This window comes from Chrysoperla carnea, chromosome 5, assembly GCF_905475395.1.
Source record: "Chrysoperla carnea chromosome 5, inChrCarn1.1, whole genome shotgun sequence".
Classification (NCBI taxonomy): Eukaryota; Metazoa; Arthropoda; class Insecta; order Neuroptera; family Chrysopidae; genus Chrysoperla; species Chrysoperla carnea.
In genome coordinates this window covers 16,904,522-16,925,405 of record NC_058341.1, presented here as the reverse complement: position 1 = coordinate 16,925,405, position 20,884 = coordinate 16,904,522, and the positions used below count along the sequence as shown (strand labels likewise).

Here is a 20,884-nt window from a genome sequence, read left to right as displayed (position 1 = left end):
CAAATAATGACTGTAAGACTAGAAATGCACTTACAATTTTTGAATTTTTTCGCTACTTTTAACAAAATGTACTTCCACGCATGGCTGTGGACAAACACATTTTCCATTCTCAGATTGTTGAGCTAACTCAGCTGCATATTTTGATAGACATAATAGACCTTCAAAACCACACAAAGGCGCATCTAAAAATATTCATATTATTTAATTATCTTAATGAATATAAAAAAAATTTATGATCGTCTCACATGACGATAGAGAATTTTTCACGCTAATCATAGTATTTTACAAGTTTTATTTGTAAAAAAGTCCTTCGAAAAACCAAAAGCTAGAATTGAATTTAAATAAAATACACTCAAAATTGCAGTCATGCGAAACGATCTTGATTCGTTTGTAGACACAACCTGTTAAATTTGCATAAAAATGTGGAATACAATTACATTTATCCATTGCAAAATGCATTTTACAAATCATTTTACATGTGGATAAAGTATAAATTGGTAATTTGTAATAATCGAAAGATTCCGTAAAAAAACGACAATGACGTTGGTTTGGAGATAATTGCTGTAATTTTTGTGTTGTATATGTTTGTAATGGTCTGTAACCGAGTTCAGCATTTAATCCTTTTGATAAAACAATCGAACTAGTACTACTTAAATCGATGAGTTCGTATGGTGAATGAATATAAACCTAAAACAAACAATTTAGAAAAAATATGATCTTCAGATTTCTTATCAAGAGATCTTTCATATGGGAAAAATATTTCGACGACATTTTCTTATAATTTTATTAGAAGATTGTCTAGAAATATGGTGGAAGCGACTTGCAAAATATACAAAATATAATACAAATATGGTGGAGGAGCTTGGAAATTCATTATAATTTTTAGGTTAAACAAATTTTTAGACATAAACTATTATTATTTAAGTAAAAGATTCCATTTATTTTTAAAAAGTTGCTACTACGTTTGTGTTTATTGGACGTAATCAAGGGGAAAATTTGGGGGTGGCAAATAAAGATCACATATTATATAAAATAAAAATGGTCACAATTTTCGAATTTGAAATGAAAAATTCAGTGCTTTCAATAAGAAACGAATTAAATGACTCTCAAAGATGAAATCATATATCCCGAATCAAGTTTAACAATTTACCTTCGTAATCCAATTCGAGTTAACTTCTAATCGAATATAACATTGACGATTTAAAAAATGGCATTTTAAAGGAATTGTATGAGTAGTTAACATCGCGTTTCCAACATGCTTAATACTAAAAAATTGTTAATATCTTAGAATTTTAATTTTTAAAATTATTTTTTACTTTTTACCCAAAGTATTTATCAAGCACTGTATTGTACGAATGGCAAATACCCATTTCTGTAACAACACGTGTCCAATTACGTCCTAAATTTTCAGAAATGACGCGTAAATTAAATATTGGATGTACCTGTAATTCAAAATCAATACATAATAAATTATAATCAATGAATCAACTGATAAGTTAATCGATTTTATTAGAAGTACTTACATGATTGATTAGATTCAATAGATTTATAGAATTAAATTCATTTAGATTCGATGAAAAATTATTTAGTTGCTTCAAATTGTCGTAAGTTAAATTTGCTATAGTTTTCACAAAACTACTATACTGAGTATATTTTGTATCGTTGGTGTAAGTATTCCAAGTTCTGAAAAAGGTCTGAATTTAAATTTTATGCAAGATTTGAAATCACTCTCTTCAAAACAAGAAGGAAAAATATAATCCAGAAACGATCCAAACTTTCGTTTAAATACCTAGGTATAAGAAATAGAGACGCAAAACATAACGTATGTTTTTTACGTAAAACAAAAACTTAGTAAAGGCGCTCATTAATTTACATAAAGTCATAAAGTTAAAAAATTCGATTTTTTTAATAACAAAGGCCAATTTGATCCTATCCTATTGGAATTTTTTTTGAAACCCACTAATTTTGAGTCACTCTTTTCAGCATGATGTCAATTTTTCGCTGGCTATCACTTATTTCCTTAATTCCGGGACCAGGACTCCACATTCTTGGAACCTATTGGAGCTAGGTTAATTTTGATCACAAATTTGAAAAGTATGACCCAAATTTAGTAGGATTACATACTAAGTTTATCGAAATTGGATAAAATTTGACTGTGATAGAGCAAAATTAAATTTTTTGGATTCTGATGACGTCATAAAGTTAACAAATTTGATATTTTTGATAACACAGGCAAATTTGATCCGATCTTGTTGGAATTTTTTTTGAAACCCACTAATTTTGGGTCATTCTTTTCAGCTGGGATGTCAATTTTTCGCTAGCTATCACTTATGTCCTTAATTCCGGGACCAGGACTCCACGTTTTTAAAACCTATTAGAGCTAGATTAATTTTGATCACAAATTTGAAAAGTATGACCCAAATTTAGTAGGATTACATACTAAGTTTATCAAAATTGGATAAAATTTGACTGTGATAGAGCAAAATTAAATTTTTTGGATTCTGATGACGTCATAAAGTTAACAAATTTGATATTTTTGATAACACAGGCAAATTTAATCCGATCTTGTTGGAATTTTTTTTGAAACCCACTAATTTTGGGTCATTCTTTTCAGCTGGGATGTCAATTTTTCGCTAGCTATCACTTATGTCCTTAATTCCGGGACCAGGACTCCACGTTTTTAAAACCTATTAGAGCTAGGTTAATTTTGATAACAAATTTGAAAAGTATGACCCAAATTTAGTAGGATTACATACTAAGTTTATCAACATTGGGTAAAATTTGACTGTGATAGAGCAAAATTAAATTTTTTGGATTCTGATGACGTCATAAAGTTCAAAAATTTGATATTTTTGATAACACAGGCAAATTTGATCCGATCTTGTTGGAATTTTTTTTGAAATCCACTAATTTTGAGTCACCCTTTTCAGCATGATGTCAACTTATTGCTAGCTATCACTTATGTCCTTAATTCCGGGACCAGGACTCCACCTTTTTAAAACCTATTAGAGCTAGGTTAATTTTGATAACAAATTTGAAAAGTATGACCCAAATTTAGTTGGATTACATACTTAGTTTATCAAAATTGGATAAAATTTGAATGTGATAGAGCAAAATAAAATTTTTTGAATTCTGAAAACGTCATGAATCATTAATCCAATTTTTTTTGTATTACTCTGTATTATTTACTTTATTTATTATCAACAAAATTTCGATTTTTTAGGTTCCAGTTCAGTTCCTTATGCAAAATATCCTAGTATCATTTAAGAGAGTAATGAGTTCCTTGTTTTGCTCGGAAACGTAGACAGAAGTCGATACTTTAATTTGATACTCTATCATTTGAATAAATTTTAAAAGTTTATCAATTAAATGTATCATTATACGAATTTTCATCAAAATCGTTAAAGCTGATCCCGATATATGTAAGGCGTAACCTAAATACTTGCCACCGGCGCTATGTACCCTCGTTACACCCCTGATACCTACTGAAGAATGTATTCATTCATTTTCTTCTTGTCAACTTTATCATCAATACAAAACGTATGACCAGGAAAAATATTATTCCAATTACGAAAATCTTTCTCTAAAGATACAACACTTGGATTCGTTTCAAAACGATTCCAATTATCAGCCACCAATGAAATTAAACACAATAAATCAATTACAATGACAAATAACCAAAGACACCTAAAAGAACAATGACAAAATTGTGTTTAATTTTTCCAATTTTCCAAAAAAAAATCCACCTACCATTCAGTTAAACTTATTTGTTGTACAAAATATCTTAAACCATGAATCGAAGTTTCTTTAAAAAATAATTTTAAGTAATATAAAAATATATCTTTTAATCGTTGAATAAATTGCAACATTTTTCAGTTTTAGAAAAAGAAGAAAATCCGAAAAACTATTTTAGAAGAAGTAGTTTTAGTTAACTGTTGGATATGGTGAATAATTTACAATATCCAACGGAAAAAAATTTTTTTTTTTAATTAATCCATAATACTTTTTACAAAAGTAATTTCAATTTTATTTAATGGAAAAGTTTCATGTTTTATTGAAAAAAATATTAGTTTTCTATTGAAAAATATTAAAACTTTTTATCTGATTTGAATTTTATTGAAATAACAAGCATATGTTATAGCTCATACAAAGTGTAAAGATTTAAGAATAGATTAATATAGAAAGGATATTTGGTGCGATAAAATCTTTAGATCAGCGATGTAGCTACCCTCATTATTTTAAACCACAGGCATATAAATTTTGTTTTTGGAGAATTTTTATCCATTACAAAGCAAATTTAAACGAAAAACCTCAATAATTGAATAAAAAAATATACAGCATTCGAGAAAGTATTGGTTTAATTTTTTTAATTTTCGAAAAATATTTCAGAGAAACATGTTTTGGAATTGTTAAAAAGACTTCAAAGTTTTCTTCAAAGACTTCAAAATTGTCTTCTAATTGGAATTTAAACATACGGAATTAATACTAGGTTTTAGAAATTTTCTGAAATCATCCAGAGACCTAATCTATAAAAAAATATATGGTACAATCTCTATAAAAGGTCATTTTTCTTAATTTATTCTGCTTAGACTTCGAACTGTACCTAAATATTAATTTAAGAAAAATTTTAATCTGAATTCATTATACAGATTAGAAAAATAATAGTTTATAAGGATAATTATCAGTAATCCCGGCGCTGAACATATTATCGGGCGCAATAATGTTAACCTGACTTAATCGGTTAACTTAAAGAATTCTAAAATTTTTTTTCTTTAGCTCTTTGACTTTCTAAAGTAATTTGAAGCCAATATTCCTGAAAATTCTTTTGTTATAACATTTAGAAAAGAATTTTTCTATAAAAATTTGCTTGAAATCAATCCAAGAAATCGCTCTTCGTATATGGAATTTTGGACAATATCTCATGAAACTAAATATCCAATCATCAAATAAACCCGATATTTTAAATTTGTTGATAAAAATAACCTTTTACACTGAGTTTTATCGCGATTGTTGAAAAAAAAATCTCTAGTACCTTTTGAAAATATCGTTTTTGGCTGTGATAAAACTTGATATAAAAATGGATTAGTTATTTTGACGCAAAAATACAAAAAATCGGATTCATGTTCAACAACAAAATTCGGGTATTGCCCAAAAATCTATATGAAACCCTCTATTTCGCTGGGATAATTGGCGGTGTCTTGAGATTTTGTAGCTATAAGGCCCATGAAAAAAGTTCAAATTCACACATGAGTAAATCAGTTAATTTCAAATTGGACAATTGGACATAGCAAACGATAAACTATGCCGTAACTGAAATGTATGTTATGGTAGAAGCGATGGGAAATGTATATTTTGGTGGAAGCGAAAATATATATGAGAATAGAAGGACTGGCAAAATAAGATGGATCAGATTATTTTTAGTTTAAATGTACCAGCTCCTTGATCGTAGTAAAACTAACATAGAACTAACGTTGTAGTTTCAGATGAATCTCCATTATTTATTATTTATTTCATAAATACCACGTAATTATTTACATTAAAAAATTATTTTAATATTCTATATTTTAATATAAATATTATATAAATTTTTTTTTTAATATTTATTTAAATTAAATGATAATGGTAAGTAAAGTACTCAAAAATAAAAATTAGAAAAACATATACGTGTCCCTTCTATTGTTATCTTGAATATATTGTAAATTATCATGTACATAATCTAGTTTTAAGTGCAAAAGAATTTAAACAAATAAATTATATTAATCATAATCAGTGGAAGTTAATGATAAATTAAATTTTTTTTTTTTTTTATAATTTGTTTACATTTACAAATATTTACCAAACTGGCGTCATTCAGAATATGGAAGGATAATCGATATCTTCAACAACATTGTTATTTACTGAATTGCATTTGAATCAGTCAATAAGCCACATCAGTAAAAATGTAAATTGTTCAGGAAAAAAATCAATCTTTTTCCAGAAATGAGAGAACTTTTTCCATTATCTGTCTTGTAAACCTTTTCATAGGGAATATGAATTTCTTCGAGGAACTATAATTAAATACTCTTTTCAAAATGATAGACTCGATAAGGAAGATGTTCTCAAGAAAATCTCGAAAATTTTTACTTAAAAATGTTATAAATTACACTGAAATAATATTATCTCAAAAGAGAGATTAAATGAAATATTTAATCAAATTATGTATTAATTCACATTTTGGACTCATGAACCTCTAGATTTTGTACATCTTATACAATATGAGTATGATATTTTTAGGGTTCAGTGGTCTAAAGACAATCATTAATCAATCGATGAAAATTAGGAGTATATAGCTCCTAATAAATTATTCTATAACTATCTCTGAAACCACACTTTTGACCTGTAATTTTGATTGAAACCCATAGAAATATTTCATTTTTTAATTTCCTAGAGCAAGTACAACCCACAAGTCATGAATATCTCAAAAAATGGACCCAAATAGCCTAAAGAGATCCGAAAAATGACCATTTGGACGATACTCAGAAATTATGCATCTAATCATGGATTGAATTTGGTATTTTTTGGGTGAAAGTTACCTTATGCATTGAGTTTTGTCTCAAAAACCATGCATCTAGTCATCAAATAAACCCATTTTTTTTAATCCTTTAGGTAAACTTTACCCAAAGTACTGAGTTTTATCTCTTTCTTGATTTTTCTCAAAACTACAGTAAATTCTTTGTATAGAACTGTATATAAAATTCGGTATAGAGTAATTAGGATCCCAAAAATATAAAAATCGAGTACATTTGCCGTTAGAACGAGAATTTTCTAAAATATTGCCCGAATTCATTATATGAAAATCTATATTTTGGAGATATTTTAAACGGTATCTCGAATCTACACGTCTAATTAACAGAATTTTTATTTTTTCAAAAGTTGGAAATATTTTCTGGGGATCTTGGCAATGAATGCTCGATGGTATTGATGAAAGTTGTAAAGTTGCGGATGTTTAATACCGAAGGATCACAATTTTTTTTAAACAAAGTTTCAAACGGATTGCAAACTTGCTTAAACGAAACAATGAATTACGATTAAATTGATAGCGGTCAAGAGAATTAGATTAAATTTAATCCTCGCATATTTACATACCCCCTTACTTAATTTTTTAATGAATCGTAATTGCAATTTGATTTACACAGATACATAGATACAATTTTTAAGTAACATAAACAAATTTTACAACAATAACGTTAGAACACGTCAGTTTTTTAGTTCTAAAATCTATATCATCTTTGAATAACATATTTCACCTAGATGTGCGTCATTAAAATATATGTAATAAAAATGTAAATAAAACTTTGTATATGAAAAACTTATTACCTATATAAATACATCCATTTTTCATTTTCACTCCAGTCAGTCATTACGAAAGCAAGTGTTCTGTTATTCAGAGAGTTAGTTTTTATAATATAAAGATAGAAGTGTTTGTTTTTAGTATAAACTTGTTTACTGAATTTTTAGATATTATTTTTAACAAAAATTATTTATGGTGGTAGTGTAATTATATCATCATCGATATTTGATCAATAATTAATTCATTACAGTAGTTATTTTCGACAGTGATACATCATCAAATTCAGCCTTCAAAATGAGGTAAATATAGTATTACAATTTTTTAAATTCTGTATCCTACCTCGTGTATGAAATAAATAGGATTAATACATTTTTCGTGGTTTTAAATCAGTGCAAAACCAAATGCAGTTAGATATTGTTTATTGAATTATTTTTTTTGGAAAAACGTGCATGTAATGATCATCAAATTGAATTTAATTTGTGCCAAACTCTATTTCCGGTACGGATGTATTTGGAATTTCCATTCATATATTAATGTATGTCTAATTTATTTGAATTTTTTTATAATTGAATGAATTGAATTGTCTACTTATTCAACGTTAAGGCTCGTTTTATCCCAGACATCCGAGGTGCATATATAATTTTGGGACCTAAGAATCTTTGCTATCTTGTATGAAAATGGATTCAATATTCGATTTTAGGATTAGCATTTCAATTTTCATATAATTTATATCATCGGAAAAATTATTGAAATTTAAATCGACTTTCAAAATATTTATCTTTATTAGGATATTTGCAATTTTAATTTTTAGTCTTCAACTCTTTCGGTATAAAAAAACATAACAGCTATAGATATCCTCAGAGCATGATGTAGGTATATTTATTTGCTAAAATAATATCATTCAGCTAATGATTAAACTTTAACTCAAGGGTCTGTCTTTTTGTAGTAAGAAAGAGGTAGATCATGAAGGGGGTGTCAAACTCATGGGCCCTTTTTTAAACATTTATCAACAGTTGAGTTTACGATTCAAAGGATTTGTTTTGGGATTTAAATTCAAGTCAAAAACTTTTTGGCACCTTATTTGTTAACACAATCATCGTGTGAGGTGTCCTTTCCATGTTCGTAATATTATCATAGAAAGCCCATTTCGCTAGTTATCATTTGGAAAAGTTGAACATTTTGTGGGCTCAAATCTCATCATTGACAATTAAATGCAAGTTGAACAAATCAATCAATAATTTAATTGTTTATTCATTATTTTAAATTATACTTACCTTTGAACGAACGCTATACTATCTTAAACACACATATGAAATACAAATTGCCTATAAAAATGTTTATTTTAAATTATACTTACCTTTGAACGAACGCTATACTATCTTAAATACACATGTGAAATGCAAATTGCCTATAAGAATATAACCTTGCACTTAATTATTAGTAAACATAAATAATATTTTTAAATTATATTCTATGTTAAGAATTAATCGAATTAAAATTTATAATTCTAATTTTGTTTTAGATTGTGGTTAAGTGTAACTTTATTAGTCTTAGTATGTTTTGTATTATTTGAAACGGCAGAAGCTGGTAAAAAGGAGAAAGGTAAAAAAGGAGGTAAAGGTGAAGTCGAAAATTATAGTAAAGAATCATCCAAAAATGAAAAATATAATAAAAATTCCAAAAACAACGAGAAAAATATGAAAAAACAAAAAGATAAAACTGGCAAAGATAATAAAAAGAATAAAAAAACCAAAGATCAAAAACTTGAAGAAGCTGTCTCAGGTGAAGCCGTAAAAACCAAAAAGAATAAAAAAGATAAGGTGGTTGAAAATGTTGAAGAAGTGACCCAAAAGGTAAAATCAAAGAAAAATAAGAAAGAAAAGGTTGTAGAACAAGTTAATGAAGAAGTAGTACCCCAAGCTGAAGCAAAAAAAGGCAAATCAAAACAAAAACGCTCAGTAAGTCCAAATGAAGAAGGTAAAAAATCAAAGAAAGTTAAAAAAGTTGAAGAAACCGTTGAAACTAACGAAGTACCATCCACCGAAGAAGAAGCTCCAGTTGAAGAAACGGAACCTGCAATAGAAAAACCACAGAAAAAGAAAGACAAAAAACAAAAAACCAAGGAAAATAAAGCCAAAAAAACTAAGGAAGCCAAAGTTGTAGTTCCAGAAACTGTGGAAGAAGGTTTAGTAGAAGAAGAAGTTAATGAAGAACCTGCAGTAGAAGATCAACCAAAAAATGTTGAATGTACACAAGAAAAGTAAGTACGTGTGATTCGTAGAGAAAATTGATAATTCTGCCTCTCTTTTATATTACAAAATACAAACTATAAGATTTGTGCAAATGGTCACATTTACCATTGTACAGAGTAATCGAATTGGCTTTACACGTTTTAAATTTGGAATGAAACCAAAATCGTATGAGATATCACTATTGATTTCTTTTTAATATTGAGTATCATTGATTTTTTCATAAATTAGTGAATCTGCTTGAACACAGTAATTGTATAACACTTACCTGGGCCTTAACCTTAAAGTCGTTACTCGTAAAATAAAAAACTTTAATATTTATTTATATTTAATTCAAAACATTTTTATTTTTAGGGTTTGTTTGAAATCAAAACCAGAAGTACCTGAAGAAGAAGAAGAAGTTCAAGAGGAGGTTGTTAATGAAGAATAAATATAATATTTTTAAGTAATTTATAAATTTTTTAGATTGTATGTGCCCATTTACTCATTGTAAATAGTCATAAATACATGCATTTATTATAATTTTTAAATAAATTTTTTATTAAAATAAAAATTGTTACATAAAAATGTTAATTACTTTATTTATTCTTAGCTTCTATATATACAGGGGCGGAACTTTTCAGTGCAACCGCGATTCCAGAGACCCAATCGACCCAATTCGCGATTCCAGAGACCCAATTTAATCCAAAATAAATTTTGGAATTTTTGTTAAAGAGAGACATCTAACGAAGAGTTTCATAAACTAACAAAATAACAAATGATTCATATTCCACAGACGTACACAATATATAGATAAAGCATGTAACAGTATTGATGTCTATAAAATTCGTCTGCCAATTTTATGAAGAATTGCAAAATGTATCCACCCAACTAAAAATATCCTCTGTAATAGCATATATTTTGGAAAACTTCTAATATTTCATAGGTTCTATTCCACGTTCACCCCTGAGAATAAAATCTTTGAATCAATGAAATAAAAATACTCTTGGGTGAATTTTTTAAAAGAATAGAGACAGATAAAGTGGCCGTGGCAACCAGGGTTGCCAGATTGGGCGTTTTTTCATAAATTGGGCGATTTTAGAATGTCTCTTGCGCCTAAATTTCTATTGGGCGATTTTCCACAATTTGGGCTATTTGCTATTTGATTTTATTGATCGTTAGATTTCACACCACTTTATTTTATGGTATATGTTGACGAATAATGAAAATAATATTTTTTAAAGCATCTGCAACGGCAGTACTATAAATAGATCAAAACTGGAATTAGGTCGATGGTTTTATGACGTAAAGAATAACATTCAAATGAGTAATGACATACGTGAAGTTAGACATGCGAAGCTTTGACAATTCCAGTCAAAACAAATGAATAAAAATGTGTATTTTATAAGGAAGCTAATTATTAATTAAGCTATTAACTCCAAGCTATTAGTTATAATAACAATAAAATGAAAAACATTGTGATTTATATTTTTTAAAAGTATTTTTATTCAAACAACTTCTAAATATGAATATTTTACCTCGTGGATTTACCATTTTGGATAATCAAGTTGCTGGACATTGTTTTCAAGAAGGAAAACAAACCATAGGTAAATTTTTTTAAATATAATTTACTCTCACGTATTTTAAGAAAACTGATTTTTTCTTTGTGAAGGGATATTAAAACAAAGCGATGGTAAAATATTAAAACCAGCGACTAAAGAAAGTGAAATCACTTTCTATGAAAGTCTTCAGTATACAAAAGATCCAATTTTACTCCAATTACGTAATTTGGTCCCCGCATATTATGGATCGTCGCAGCTTAAAATTAATGATAATTATGTAAAATTTATGATATTAGAAAATCTAACTGTCGATATGAAAGAACCGAATGTTATTGATATTAAAATTGGTAGACAAACATGGGATTTAAATGCAACACCTGAAAAAATTGAAGGTGAAAAAGTAAGTAATTTTATTTTAGCGATTAAAAAAAAGTATGCAATTTATTATATTTTGTTTGTTTTTTTTTAGAAAAAATATACTCAAACGAAACAAGAATTGGGTCTAAGTCTTCCTGGATTTGTGGTTCATGATTTATATTCATCAATTGTTTTACAATTTGGTAAAGACCATGGGAAAAATTTGAATAAAAATACTTTTATCGATAGTAAGTACCAATAAATTATGCATAATTGGAATAGGGAATATTCATGTAATTTTTTTATATTTTTAATTCATTGTTTACACCGTTATAACAAAGTAAAAAATATAAAATACATTATAATTTTGAGATATTTAAACGCAGTTTTTTGGCGCTCTCTGTTGATGACGTATAAGTACGTGATCTGTCAATTAGTGACAGTTCAATGTATAATTTACACTTTAAAAAAATGAATTTACAACACAGAATTTATACTCGTTATTATTAAATTTTCTAATAAAAAGCCGTAGAATAGTATAATTTAACGAAATACCATATAAAATGTAAGTAATTAATATCATACAGTATGTCAACAAATTTGACAAGCCTGTACTATGATGTCACATCCGTATAAAAATTTAAATTTCCGTTTTAGAAATTTTTAAATGCCCTCACTGAATTTGTACTTTTATTAATTAATTTTAAGTAATCAAAAAGATATTAATTACTAAAATAATGGTTTAGTTGAAATGTCGAGTCATTAAAGTTACGGAAGAAAAATATTTGAACCAAGTTTAAATTTCATGAATATTCCCTATTGCATGACAGGTCTAAAGTTTTTGATTCAGTCAACTTGAAGTTTATTGGATAAAATTTGACCAAAATTTTGTTTTAGGCATAAAATTATTTTTAAACGCTCAACGTTCATTTAATCAACATTTATTGGTGCAAATTGTGGGACAATTATGGCGTATTTTATTCTGGTGGCAAAAACAAACAAAATTATTAATATTTTCGAGTTCAATTTTAATCGCATACGATACAACGAAACTACGAAAATGTCATATAATTACCGAAAAACGAAAAAATATTAATAATCAAACGACAAAACCTATTCGAAAGCATAGAATACTATATTTTCTAGATCAAATGCCCAAAAAGACTACAGTGGAACATGAAAAACAATGGCATATTAATTTTGAAACTCAATTTGATCTAGAAAATTTCATTGCAAAAGATTTACAAGTATTAAAAGATGAATATTTTGAGTATTTAGACAATACAGGATTTGAGAATATTGATTTAACACATCAATGGGTTAAAGTAAAAATGATTGATTTTGCTCATGTGTTTCCCACGGGAAATGGCCGCCAATGTGATGAAAATTATTTGGAAGGGTTTAGTAATCTTGTTAAAATTGTTGAAAATTTGTTTATCGAATCTTTTATAAAAAATTCTAATTAAGTTTTCTTAAGAGTGATAAATTGCTTTAAAATTTTGTTTTTTGAAATATACAAGTGTTATTGACTTTTTTTCGTTAAAAAAATGTTGCTTTTCTAAATCCTTCTAATCACCATTGCCTTATTACTTAAGAAAATTCCTAAAAATCCTTAAATACGTATGATTTTGAAACATTATTTTCGTCGGGGCATTTTCGATTTGTTTTACTACACGATAGCTGAAAATCATTTCTGTGGAAAATGGATCGATAATATTTTCGTCGGGTCCTATTGCCCCGGTTACCCTATTGAAGTTCCGGGGCTGTCCAAAACTATTCTTTAAATATTTTCGATTCGTTTTACTACACGATAGCTGAAAATCATTTCTATGGAAAATGGATCAATAATACAAAGTGTTCAAGGATTCTTAGATATTCAATTGAAAGGATTTTTAATTTAAAATCAAAATATTCGAATAAAAAAATAAATTTTTATTTTTATTCATACCATTTACTTTTCTTTACAACATTTGCAGTCAGCGTAGATTTATATTTATTTACAAGTTTAGAAAAATCATCTTTCTCCTGTTTTCGTTTATTCATTTTCTGTTTCGGTTGTCTTATTGGTTGTTTTTGTGTTAACAATTGTAATTTCTTTCGTTTTAACGATTTTTCTTTTTTCAATGTTTCATGATGAACTTGTGCTTGTGCTCTTAACTTAAATTTGGATCGCAATTTTGACATACCCGGTTTTGATGTAATTCCTGTATATTCTCGTTTACTATTTTTTTCATTATTATTTTCGTTACGATCTTCTTTGAAGGGGAATTTTCGTTTAACACCTCGATCCTGTTTATTTTGATTTTTACCATTATCTTCGTAGTTAAATTGTTTACAAAGGGGATTCTTTTGTCGGGATTTTTCCAATCGACGTTGTTTTGCATTAACCATTAATTTATTTTCTATAGAAAATGCTACAATTGGTCGAGTTGCAGGTGTGAAAATATTTGGATTATTGTTTAACGATCGTAATGCATGAAGCGCATTTTCATGATTTTTAAATGTTATAAAACCGTGTCCTTTTGATTGACCCACACCTTTATTATCGACATTTCGTAAGTCACGCATAATTCTGGCTTCAAGAATTTCTGGTTTGGTACCACCATGTTTTAAGAATAATTGTCTTAATTTCGAATCATCCCAAGATTCTGGCACATTATGAACGACTAATCGATTTTTTGAGACAAACATGTGTAAATTTTTTAATATTTGTGTTTTCCATTGCTCTAATTTTAATCGTTTTTCCATGTCTGACTTTGATACACCCTTAGCGGCTGGACTACCGGCTACAATTACTGTAAACAAGAAATTAGAATTGAAAATTTTATTTGAAAGGAAAATGTTAAAATTCAATAGATTTCCGTGATATAAAATTAAAAAAATAGCCTACCTCCTTCCTTAATTAAGTATAAATTTCTTGTGTCTCGAATTTTAGTATCTTTACTGGTCGCTTTTTGTGTTATAACTTTTTTGTCCAATGCTGGATGACAATCCAAAATATTTCCTAGTAAAGTTAATTCAGTTCCAGCTTGTAAACATTGATCCGCTGCTTCCTTCTCCTATAAAGATGAAAACAAATTTAACTCGAAAATTAAGCTTAGTATTAGTAGGTTAGGTTAGATTAGAGTGGCTGTCCTGGGGTGGGACACACTTAGACCATAGGGTCCGTTGTGATACCGTAAATGGGTTGGCCCATCCCCGGCCACTATTCCATGAACCATTTGGAGCTGTTTAAGAACAGCAGGAGGGCTTTGACGTCGACTGAATTTAGGTCGGAGAGGTCGTCAAAGAGAGGCTGGCTCAAGTAAGTCCATCTCCTCATGACAAGAGCTGGGCAGTGACAGAGAAGATGAGACATTGTCTCCTCCTCGTCATCACTGTGACAGCCCCTGCAGTAGTCGTGATACACTGCCAGGCCTAAGCGTTCAGCATGCTTGCCGCCCAGCCAGTGTCCTGTGATAGCCGCAACAACTTTGCGAACAGAGGCCCTTGGAAGTGATATCAGAACTTCGGAACGCCTGCGATTGTACTCAGACCATATCTGTCTTGTAGTACCACAAGTACGTTCTTCCCTCCATCTATGATTGGCCTTTTTAGTATTAGTAACAAGATATCAAATGAATTTTGACGATAATCGCACTCAAAATTTAATAATAACTATTTTTAAATTTTACGAATTTAAAATCTTGGAATTTAATCGGTTTCTGAATTACTTACCACAAATTTAACAAATCCTGTTCCCTTTGAGTGTTCCGTAAATTTATCTTTACATATTAAAGCATAATATACTCTTCCAAATTGAAGCATACATTGTTTTAAATCTTCATTTGTAGCACTAAACGGTAAATTTTTAACAAAAACTGTTTTCCCCTCAGTCACATCGTTTGAAAACACTTTAGGCCTTTTCCCATCATTTGTAGTTTCCGATTTAATTTCACTTTTATCGTCTGCATCTGAGTCTTTATCTTCTGCTTCAGCGTCTTCATCGGATTCTGCTTCATCCGATTCTACTTCAAATGTTTTATCTGTGATTTCAGATGCAGTTGGCTTGAAATCTTTCTTATCTTCGTTTTTAATTTCGGACTCTTCTATAACTTCAGCTTCAACTTTTATTTCACTATTTTCTGCCGTATTTTCACTATCAGAAAGATCTTCCTCTTTAACTTCCACAGGTTGTTCAATTTGTTGCACATATTTATTTTTAGGTACAGCCCAATCTGTAACAATTTCACGTTCTAAGAACAATTTTCCATTTGTATTGTACAAAGCTTTTGCTGCCATTTGTGTGGCACGATATTGTATGAAAGCACATCCTTTTAGTTTTCCATCGGGTTTTTTTAATAATTGCACTTCATCCACTTCTCCATACTGCCCAAAATATTCACGTAATTTTTTCTCGGTTGTCTTAAATGAGAGATTTCGTACAATTAACCTAGCTTTTCGATTTATTCCTTTAGTTGGTTTATCAAGTTTCTCGCTGTCTGCATTTTCTAAATTTGTATTCACCATTTTGATATATTAACAATTTCCTGTCGATTTATATAAAATTAACTTTTTTTACTTTAAATATAAACAAATATACCAAGATTAACTGCATAGTTTATTTCAAAAACATTCCATGCTTGATGATGATAAAGACAATAAGACATGTGAAATATTTGAAGTTTGACAAGTAAATGTTTTGTAGAATGGTCCCTAAAAAATGGCTCTTAATGGCGATGCAGCTTTATATCATTTTGAATCTTCGGCAAAATTGCTTCAACTCTCACCTTTTATTGTAATATTTGATTAAAAAAGACATTAAATGTTAAAAAATTACGTAAATTTGTATAAAGGCTTTACTACGTTAACGCATCAATCCACTCATTATGTTGTACTAACCAATTACAATTATTTTAAATATATGAAAAACAACCTGACTTCTGTAAGGTTCGCGATCTAACGCATATATTTACCACTTTATAAGCTTTTTGATAAATAAATTTTCGTGATAATAATATTAAATATTAAACAAAATGGCAAATAATTCATTTTTTGATACAAATAATTATTTGTTTATTAATAAAGATAATATTAAAGTTGAAAAAGAATTACATACAGAACTAATTATTAAAAATGAAATATTAGATGAAACTATTTTAATGGAAGGTGGACAAATTACAAATAAAGAAGAAGGCAGCAATGATAGTGATAGTGTTGTGAGTGTAAAACATGAACTTGTGAGTGATGAAAATGATAAACAATTGTACACAATTAATTATGAAAATATTAAACTTGAAAAAGAATTACATACAGAACTAATTATTAAAAATGAAATATTAGATGAAACTATTTTAATGGAAGGTGGACACATTAAAATAAAGGAAGAAGGCAGCAATGATAGTGATAGTGTTGTGAGTGTAAAACATGAACTTGTGAGTGATGAAAATGATAAACAATTGTACACAATTAATTATGAAAATATTAAACTTGAAAAAGAATTACATACAGAACTAATTATTAAAGATGAAATATTAGATGAAACTGATTTAGAAGAAAAACCATTTGTATGTGATATTTGTAATAAAACATTTAATGAGAAAAGTAATTTAGTTAAACATAAACTTATTCACAGTAAAGAAAAACCATTTGCATGTGATATTTGTAATAAAACATTTAATGAGAAAGGTAATTTACTTAAACATAAACGTATTCACACCGGAGAAAAGCCATTTTCATGTGATGTTTGTAATAAAACATTTAATGAGAAAGGTAATTTACTTAAACATAAACGTATTCACAGCGGAGAAAAGCCATTTTCATGTGATGTTTGTAATAAAACATTTACTCAGAAAAGTAATTTAGTTTTACATAAACGTATTCACAGCGGAGAAAAGCCATTTTCATGTGATGTTTGTAATAAAACATTTAATGAGAAAGGTAATTTACTTAAACATAAACGTATTCACACCGGAGAGAAACCATTTGCATGTGATATTTGTAATAAACGATTTACTCGGCGAACTTCCTTAGTTAGACATAAACGTATTCACACCGGAGAGAAACCATTTTCATGTGAAAGTTGTAATAAAACATTTACTCAACAACATCATTTAGTTTTACATAAAAAGATTCATAGTGGAGAGAAACCATTTTCATGTGATGTTTGTAATAAAACATTTACTTGGCAAAGTGATTTAGTTGTACATAAAAGGTTTCATAGTGGAGCAAAACCATTTTCATGTGATATTTGTGATAAAAGATTTACTTCATCAACGCATTTAGTTACACATAAACGTATTCACAGCGGAGAAAAACCATTTTCATGTGATGTTTGTAATAAAACATTTACTACATCATCGCATTTAGTTAGACATAAACGTATTCACAGCGGAGAAAAACCATTTTCATGTGATGTTTGTGATAAAAGATTTACTTCATCAACGCATTTAGTTACACATAAACGTATTCACAGCGGAGAAAAACCATTTTCATGTGATGTTTGTAATAAAACATTTACTGATAAAAGTGTTTTAGTTAAACATAAACGTATTCACAGCGGAGAAAAACCATTTTCATGTGATGTTTGTGATAAAAGATTTACTTCATCAACGCATTTAGTTACACATAAACGTATTCACAGCGGAGAAAAACCATTTTCATGTGATGTTTGTAATAAATCATTTACTCAGAGAGGTGATTTAGTTAGACATAAACGTATTCACACCGGAGAGAAACCATTTTCATGTGATGTTTGTAATAAAACATTTACTGATAAAAGTGTTTTAGTTAAACATAAACGTATTCACAGCGGAGAAAAACCATTTTCATGTGATGTTTGTAATAAAACATTTACTGATAAAAGTGTTTTAGTTAAACATAAACGTATTCACAGCGGAGAAAAACCATTTTCATGTGATGTTTGTAATAAAACATTTACTGATAAAAGTGTTTTAGTTAAACATAAACGTATTCACAGCGGAGAAAAACCATTTTCATGTGATGTTTGTGATAAAAGATTTACTTCATCAACGCATTTAGTTACACATAAACGTATTCACAGCGGAGAAAAACCATTTTCATGTGATGTTTGTAATAAAACATTTACTACATCATCGCATTTAGTTAGACATAAACGTATTCACAGCGGAGAAAAACCATTTTCATGTGATGTTTGTAATAAAACATTTACTGATAAAAGTGTTTTAGTTAAACATAAACGTATTCACAGCGGAGAAAAACCATTTTCATGTGATGTTTGTGATAAAAGATTTACTTCATCAACGCATTTAGTTACACATAAACGTATTCACAGCGGAGAAAAACCATTTTCATGTGATGTTTGTAATAAATCATTTACTCAGAGAGGTGATTTAGTTAGACATAAACGTATTCACACCGGAGAGAAACCATTTTCATGTGATGTTTGTAATAAAACATTTACTTGGCAAAGTGATTTAGTTGTACATAAACGGTTTCATAGTGGAGCAAAACCATTGTCATGTGATATTTGTGATAAAAGATTTACTTCATCAACGCATTTAGTTACACATAAACGTATTCACAGCGGAGAAAAACCATTTTCATGTGATGTTTGTAATAAAACATTTACTACATCATCGCATTTAGTTAGACATAAACGTATTCACAATCGATAAAAAGTAGAAACAAATTTGTAAAAAAATTACATCGCCGTTATTTAATTAATGCTCTTGTTGCAAAATGTTATAAAATTATTAATGAATTTTCTTTTAAATATTTATATTAGGAGAACATGTTCAACAAACCCTGGTGGAAAAAATATTTGACGAAAGAATAAGAAATTATGAAAAAGTCTTAGGAACTTTGAATTTCTCAACGTTTTTGTACTAGTCTAATTCAGAGTTCTTAATATTTTTTTAAAGTTTCTAAGACTTTTTCAGAGCTTCCTAAGACTTATCTTTTTTTCAAATATTTTTTCCACCAAGGAAATTCAAAATAAAATTTAACAAAGAACTGTTAAAAAAATTCAGGATAAAATTATTGAAAATTTAGAAAAAATGAAAACGTTATCCCGAAAAATAATTTTATACTGTTTAAAATAACCATTATTATTCATTCATATTTATTTTGGGTGAAATATCCCTTGTGCAATATAAATCTGTTCTGGAAGTCAGAATATTTCTTCCGAAAGAGTCTCAATCAATTACCATTTACTGTCATTAAATGATTGATTAATAATTTATTTGATATTTTCAGAGATAGTTTTACTTTACATATTCTTTTTCTGAATTTCAAATTAAATATTCTGACTTCCAGAACAGATTTATATCTACAAGGAATGTACAAATAAATATATATAATAAAATATTGTTTTTATCAATTTTTCTGGTTTAATTATTAATATTCAATATTATACCTACCTTTATCTTTTATCCTTTACATCGATTTCAGGAATATCAAACAGAACCTACATTTTTAACAAAATATTACTATAATTATTCATTTATAGGTAAGTTTATTGAAAAAAGGTAAGGAAAAAGAAATTCATAATGGGTAAGTTTAATATGAGTTAAATGCAAAAAGGTCAGTAAAAGGAAATAAATACTAAGTTTAAGAAAATAAGTTTATAGTAAAAAGTTGAATAAAAGTTATATATAGTATATTATTGATCAACTTAATATTTCCAAAGTGGAGTAGTGGCTAGATCAGTCGTCTCCGGTTACAAAGCACGTCGCGTCGGTTCGTATCTAGCTTTGCCCCGACATTTTTTTTATTAATTAAGTAAGAGAGTATATTTTATGTTATTTTAATTCACACCCCTTGACATAAGATTGATTTATGACATAAGTAGGAAGGTGGGACTAACATAATTACTTTTTTTCTTATTTTATGAAATAACAATTAATTATTCACAGGTAAGTAAGTTTAAGAAAATAAGTTTATTAGAAAAAGGTGAGTAAAAGCTTTATATATAACATTATTGATACCGCGATAATATGTCAAAGATGGGGTAGTGGTTAGCATAGTCGGGTTTGGTTATAGAAAACCGCGGTTCGTATTTAGTATTGTCTCGAATAAATTTTTAATTAAATAAGTTATTATCCCGAGAAATTGGCACTTTTTTAGATAATTATTATGGAGAACCATAAGCGACAAATAAGTAAGATTTATATTATTTTAATTCCCACCCCTGACAGAAGAGTGATTTATGATATAATTAAGAAAGTGGGAACAAAATAATTCCTTTTTTTTTTGTGAAATATCATGTTCTCCTATTACAAAATCTTCTAAAATTTCATTTAACGTAAATTTTAACAAACAACAAAAAGCAAGCAAAATAAGTATTTTTTTAATATTTTGTAATAGGAGAATATGATAGAGGTAAGCTATAGGACATGTTCTCCTATTAAAAAAGTATCAAATTTTAGCGTAACCAAGCTATTTTT

At 28.2% G+C, this 20,884-nt stretch overlaps 4 protein-coding genes across 4 annotated transcripts; 3 read left to right on the top strand and 1 right to left on the bottom strand.

Moving 5' to 3' along the window:
• Nucleotides 1-7,422: 7,422 nt before the first annotated feature.
• On the top strand, nt 7,423-10,098 carry LOC123299993 (SPARC-like protein 1). The gene is made up of 3 exons (XM_044882442.1): nt 7,423-7,629; nt 8,853-9,590; nt 9,934-10,098. The coding sequence occupies exons 1-3, from the start codon at nt 7,625-7,627 to the stop codon at nt 10,007-10,009; spliced, it is 819 nt and encodes a 272-aa protein (XP_044738377.1). The 5' UTR covers nt 7,423-7,624; the 3' UTR covers nt 10,010-10,098.
• Nucleotides 10,099-10,898: 800 nt separating this feature from the next.
• LOC123300580 (inositol polyphosphate multikinase) lies at nt 10,899-12,972 on the top strand. Its single transcript, XM_044883172.1, has 5 exons — nt 10,899-11,165; nt 11,231-11,520; nt 11,590-11,725; nt 12,375-12,909; nt 12,957-12,972. Exons 1-5 carry the CDS (start codon nt 11,084-11,086, stop codon nt 12,970-12,972), a joined length of 1,059 nt encoding a protein of 352 aa, XP_044739107.1. The 5' UTR covers nt 10,899-11,083.
• A 443-nt stretch (nt 12,973-13,415) lies between these two features.
• On the bottom strand, nt 13,416-16,113 carry LOC123300578 (RNA-binding protein 28). The gene is made up of 3 exons (XM_044883169.1): nt 15,195-16,113; nt 14,368-14,536; nt 13,416-14,272 (listed from the first exon to the last, which is right to left on the bottom strand). Exons 1-3 carry the CDS (start codon nt 15,984-15,986, stop codon nt 13,416-13,418), a joined length of 1,818 nt encoding a protein of 605 aa, XP_044739104.1. The 5' UTR covers nt 15,987-16,113.
• Nucleotides 16,114-16,618: 505 nt separating this feature from the next.
• Nucleotides 16,619-19,995, top strand: LOC123300577 (zinc finger protein 271-like). The gene is made up of 5 exons (XM_044883168.1): nt 16,619-16,700; nt 16,800-16,891; nt 17,423-18,244; nt 18,452-18,580; nt 19,948-19,995. The coding sequence occupies exons 1-5, from the start codon at nt 16,619-16,621 to the stop codon at nt 19,993-19,995; spliced, it is 1,173 nt and encodes a 390-aa protein (XP_044739103.1).
• Nucleotides 19,996-20,884: the final 889 nt, after the last annotated feature.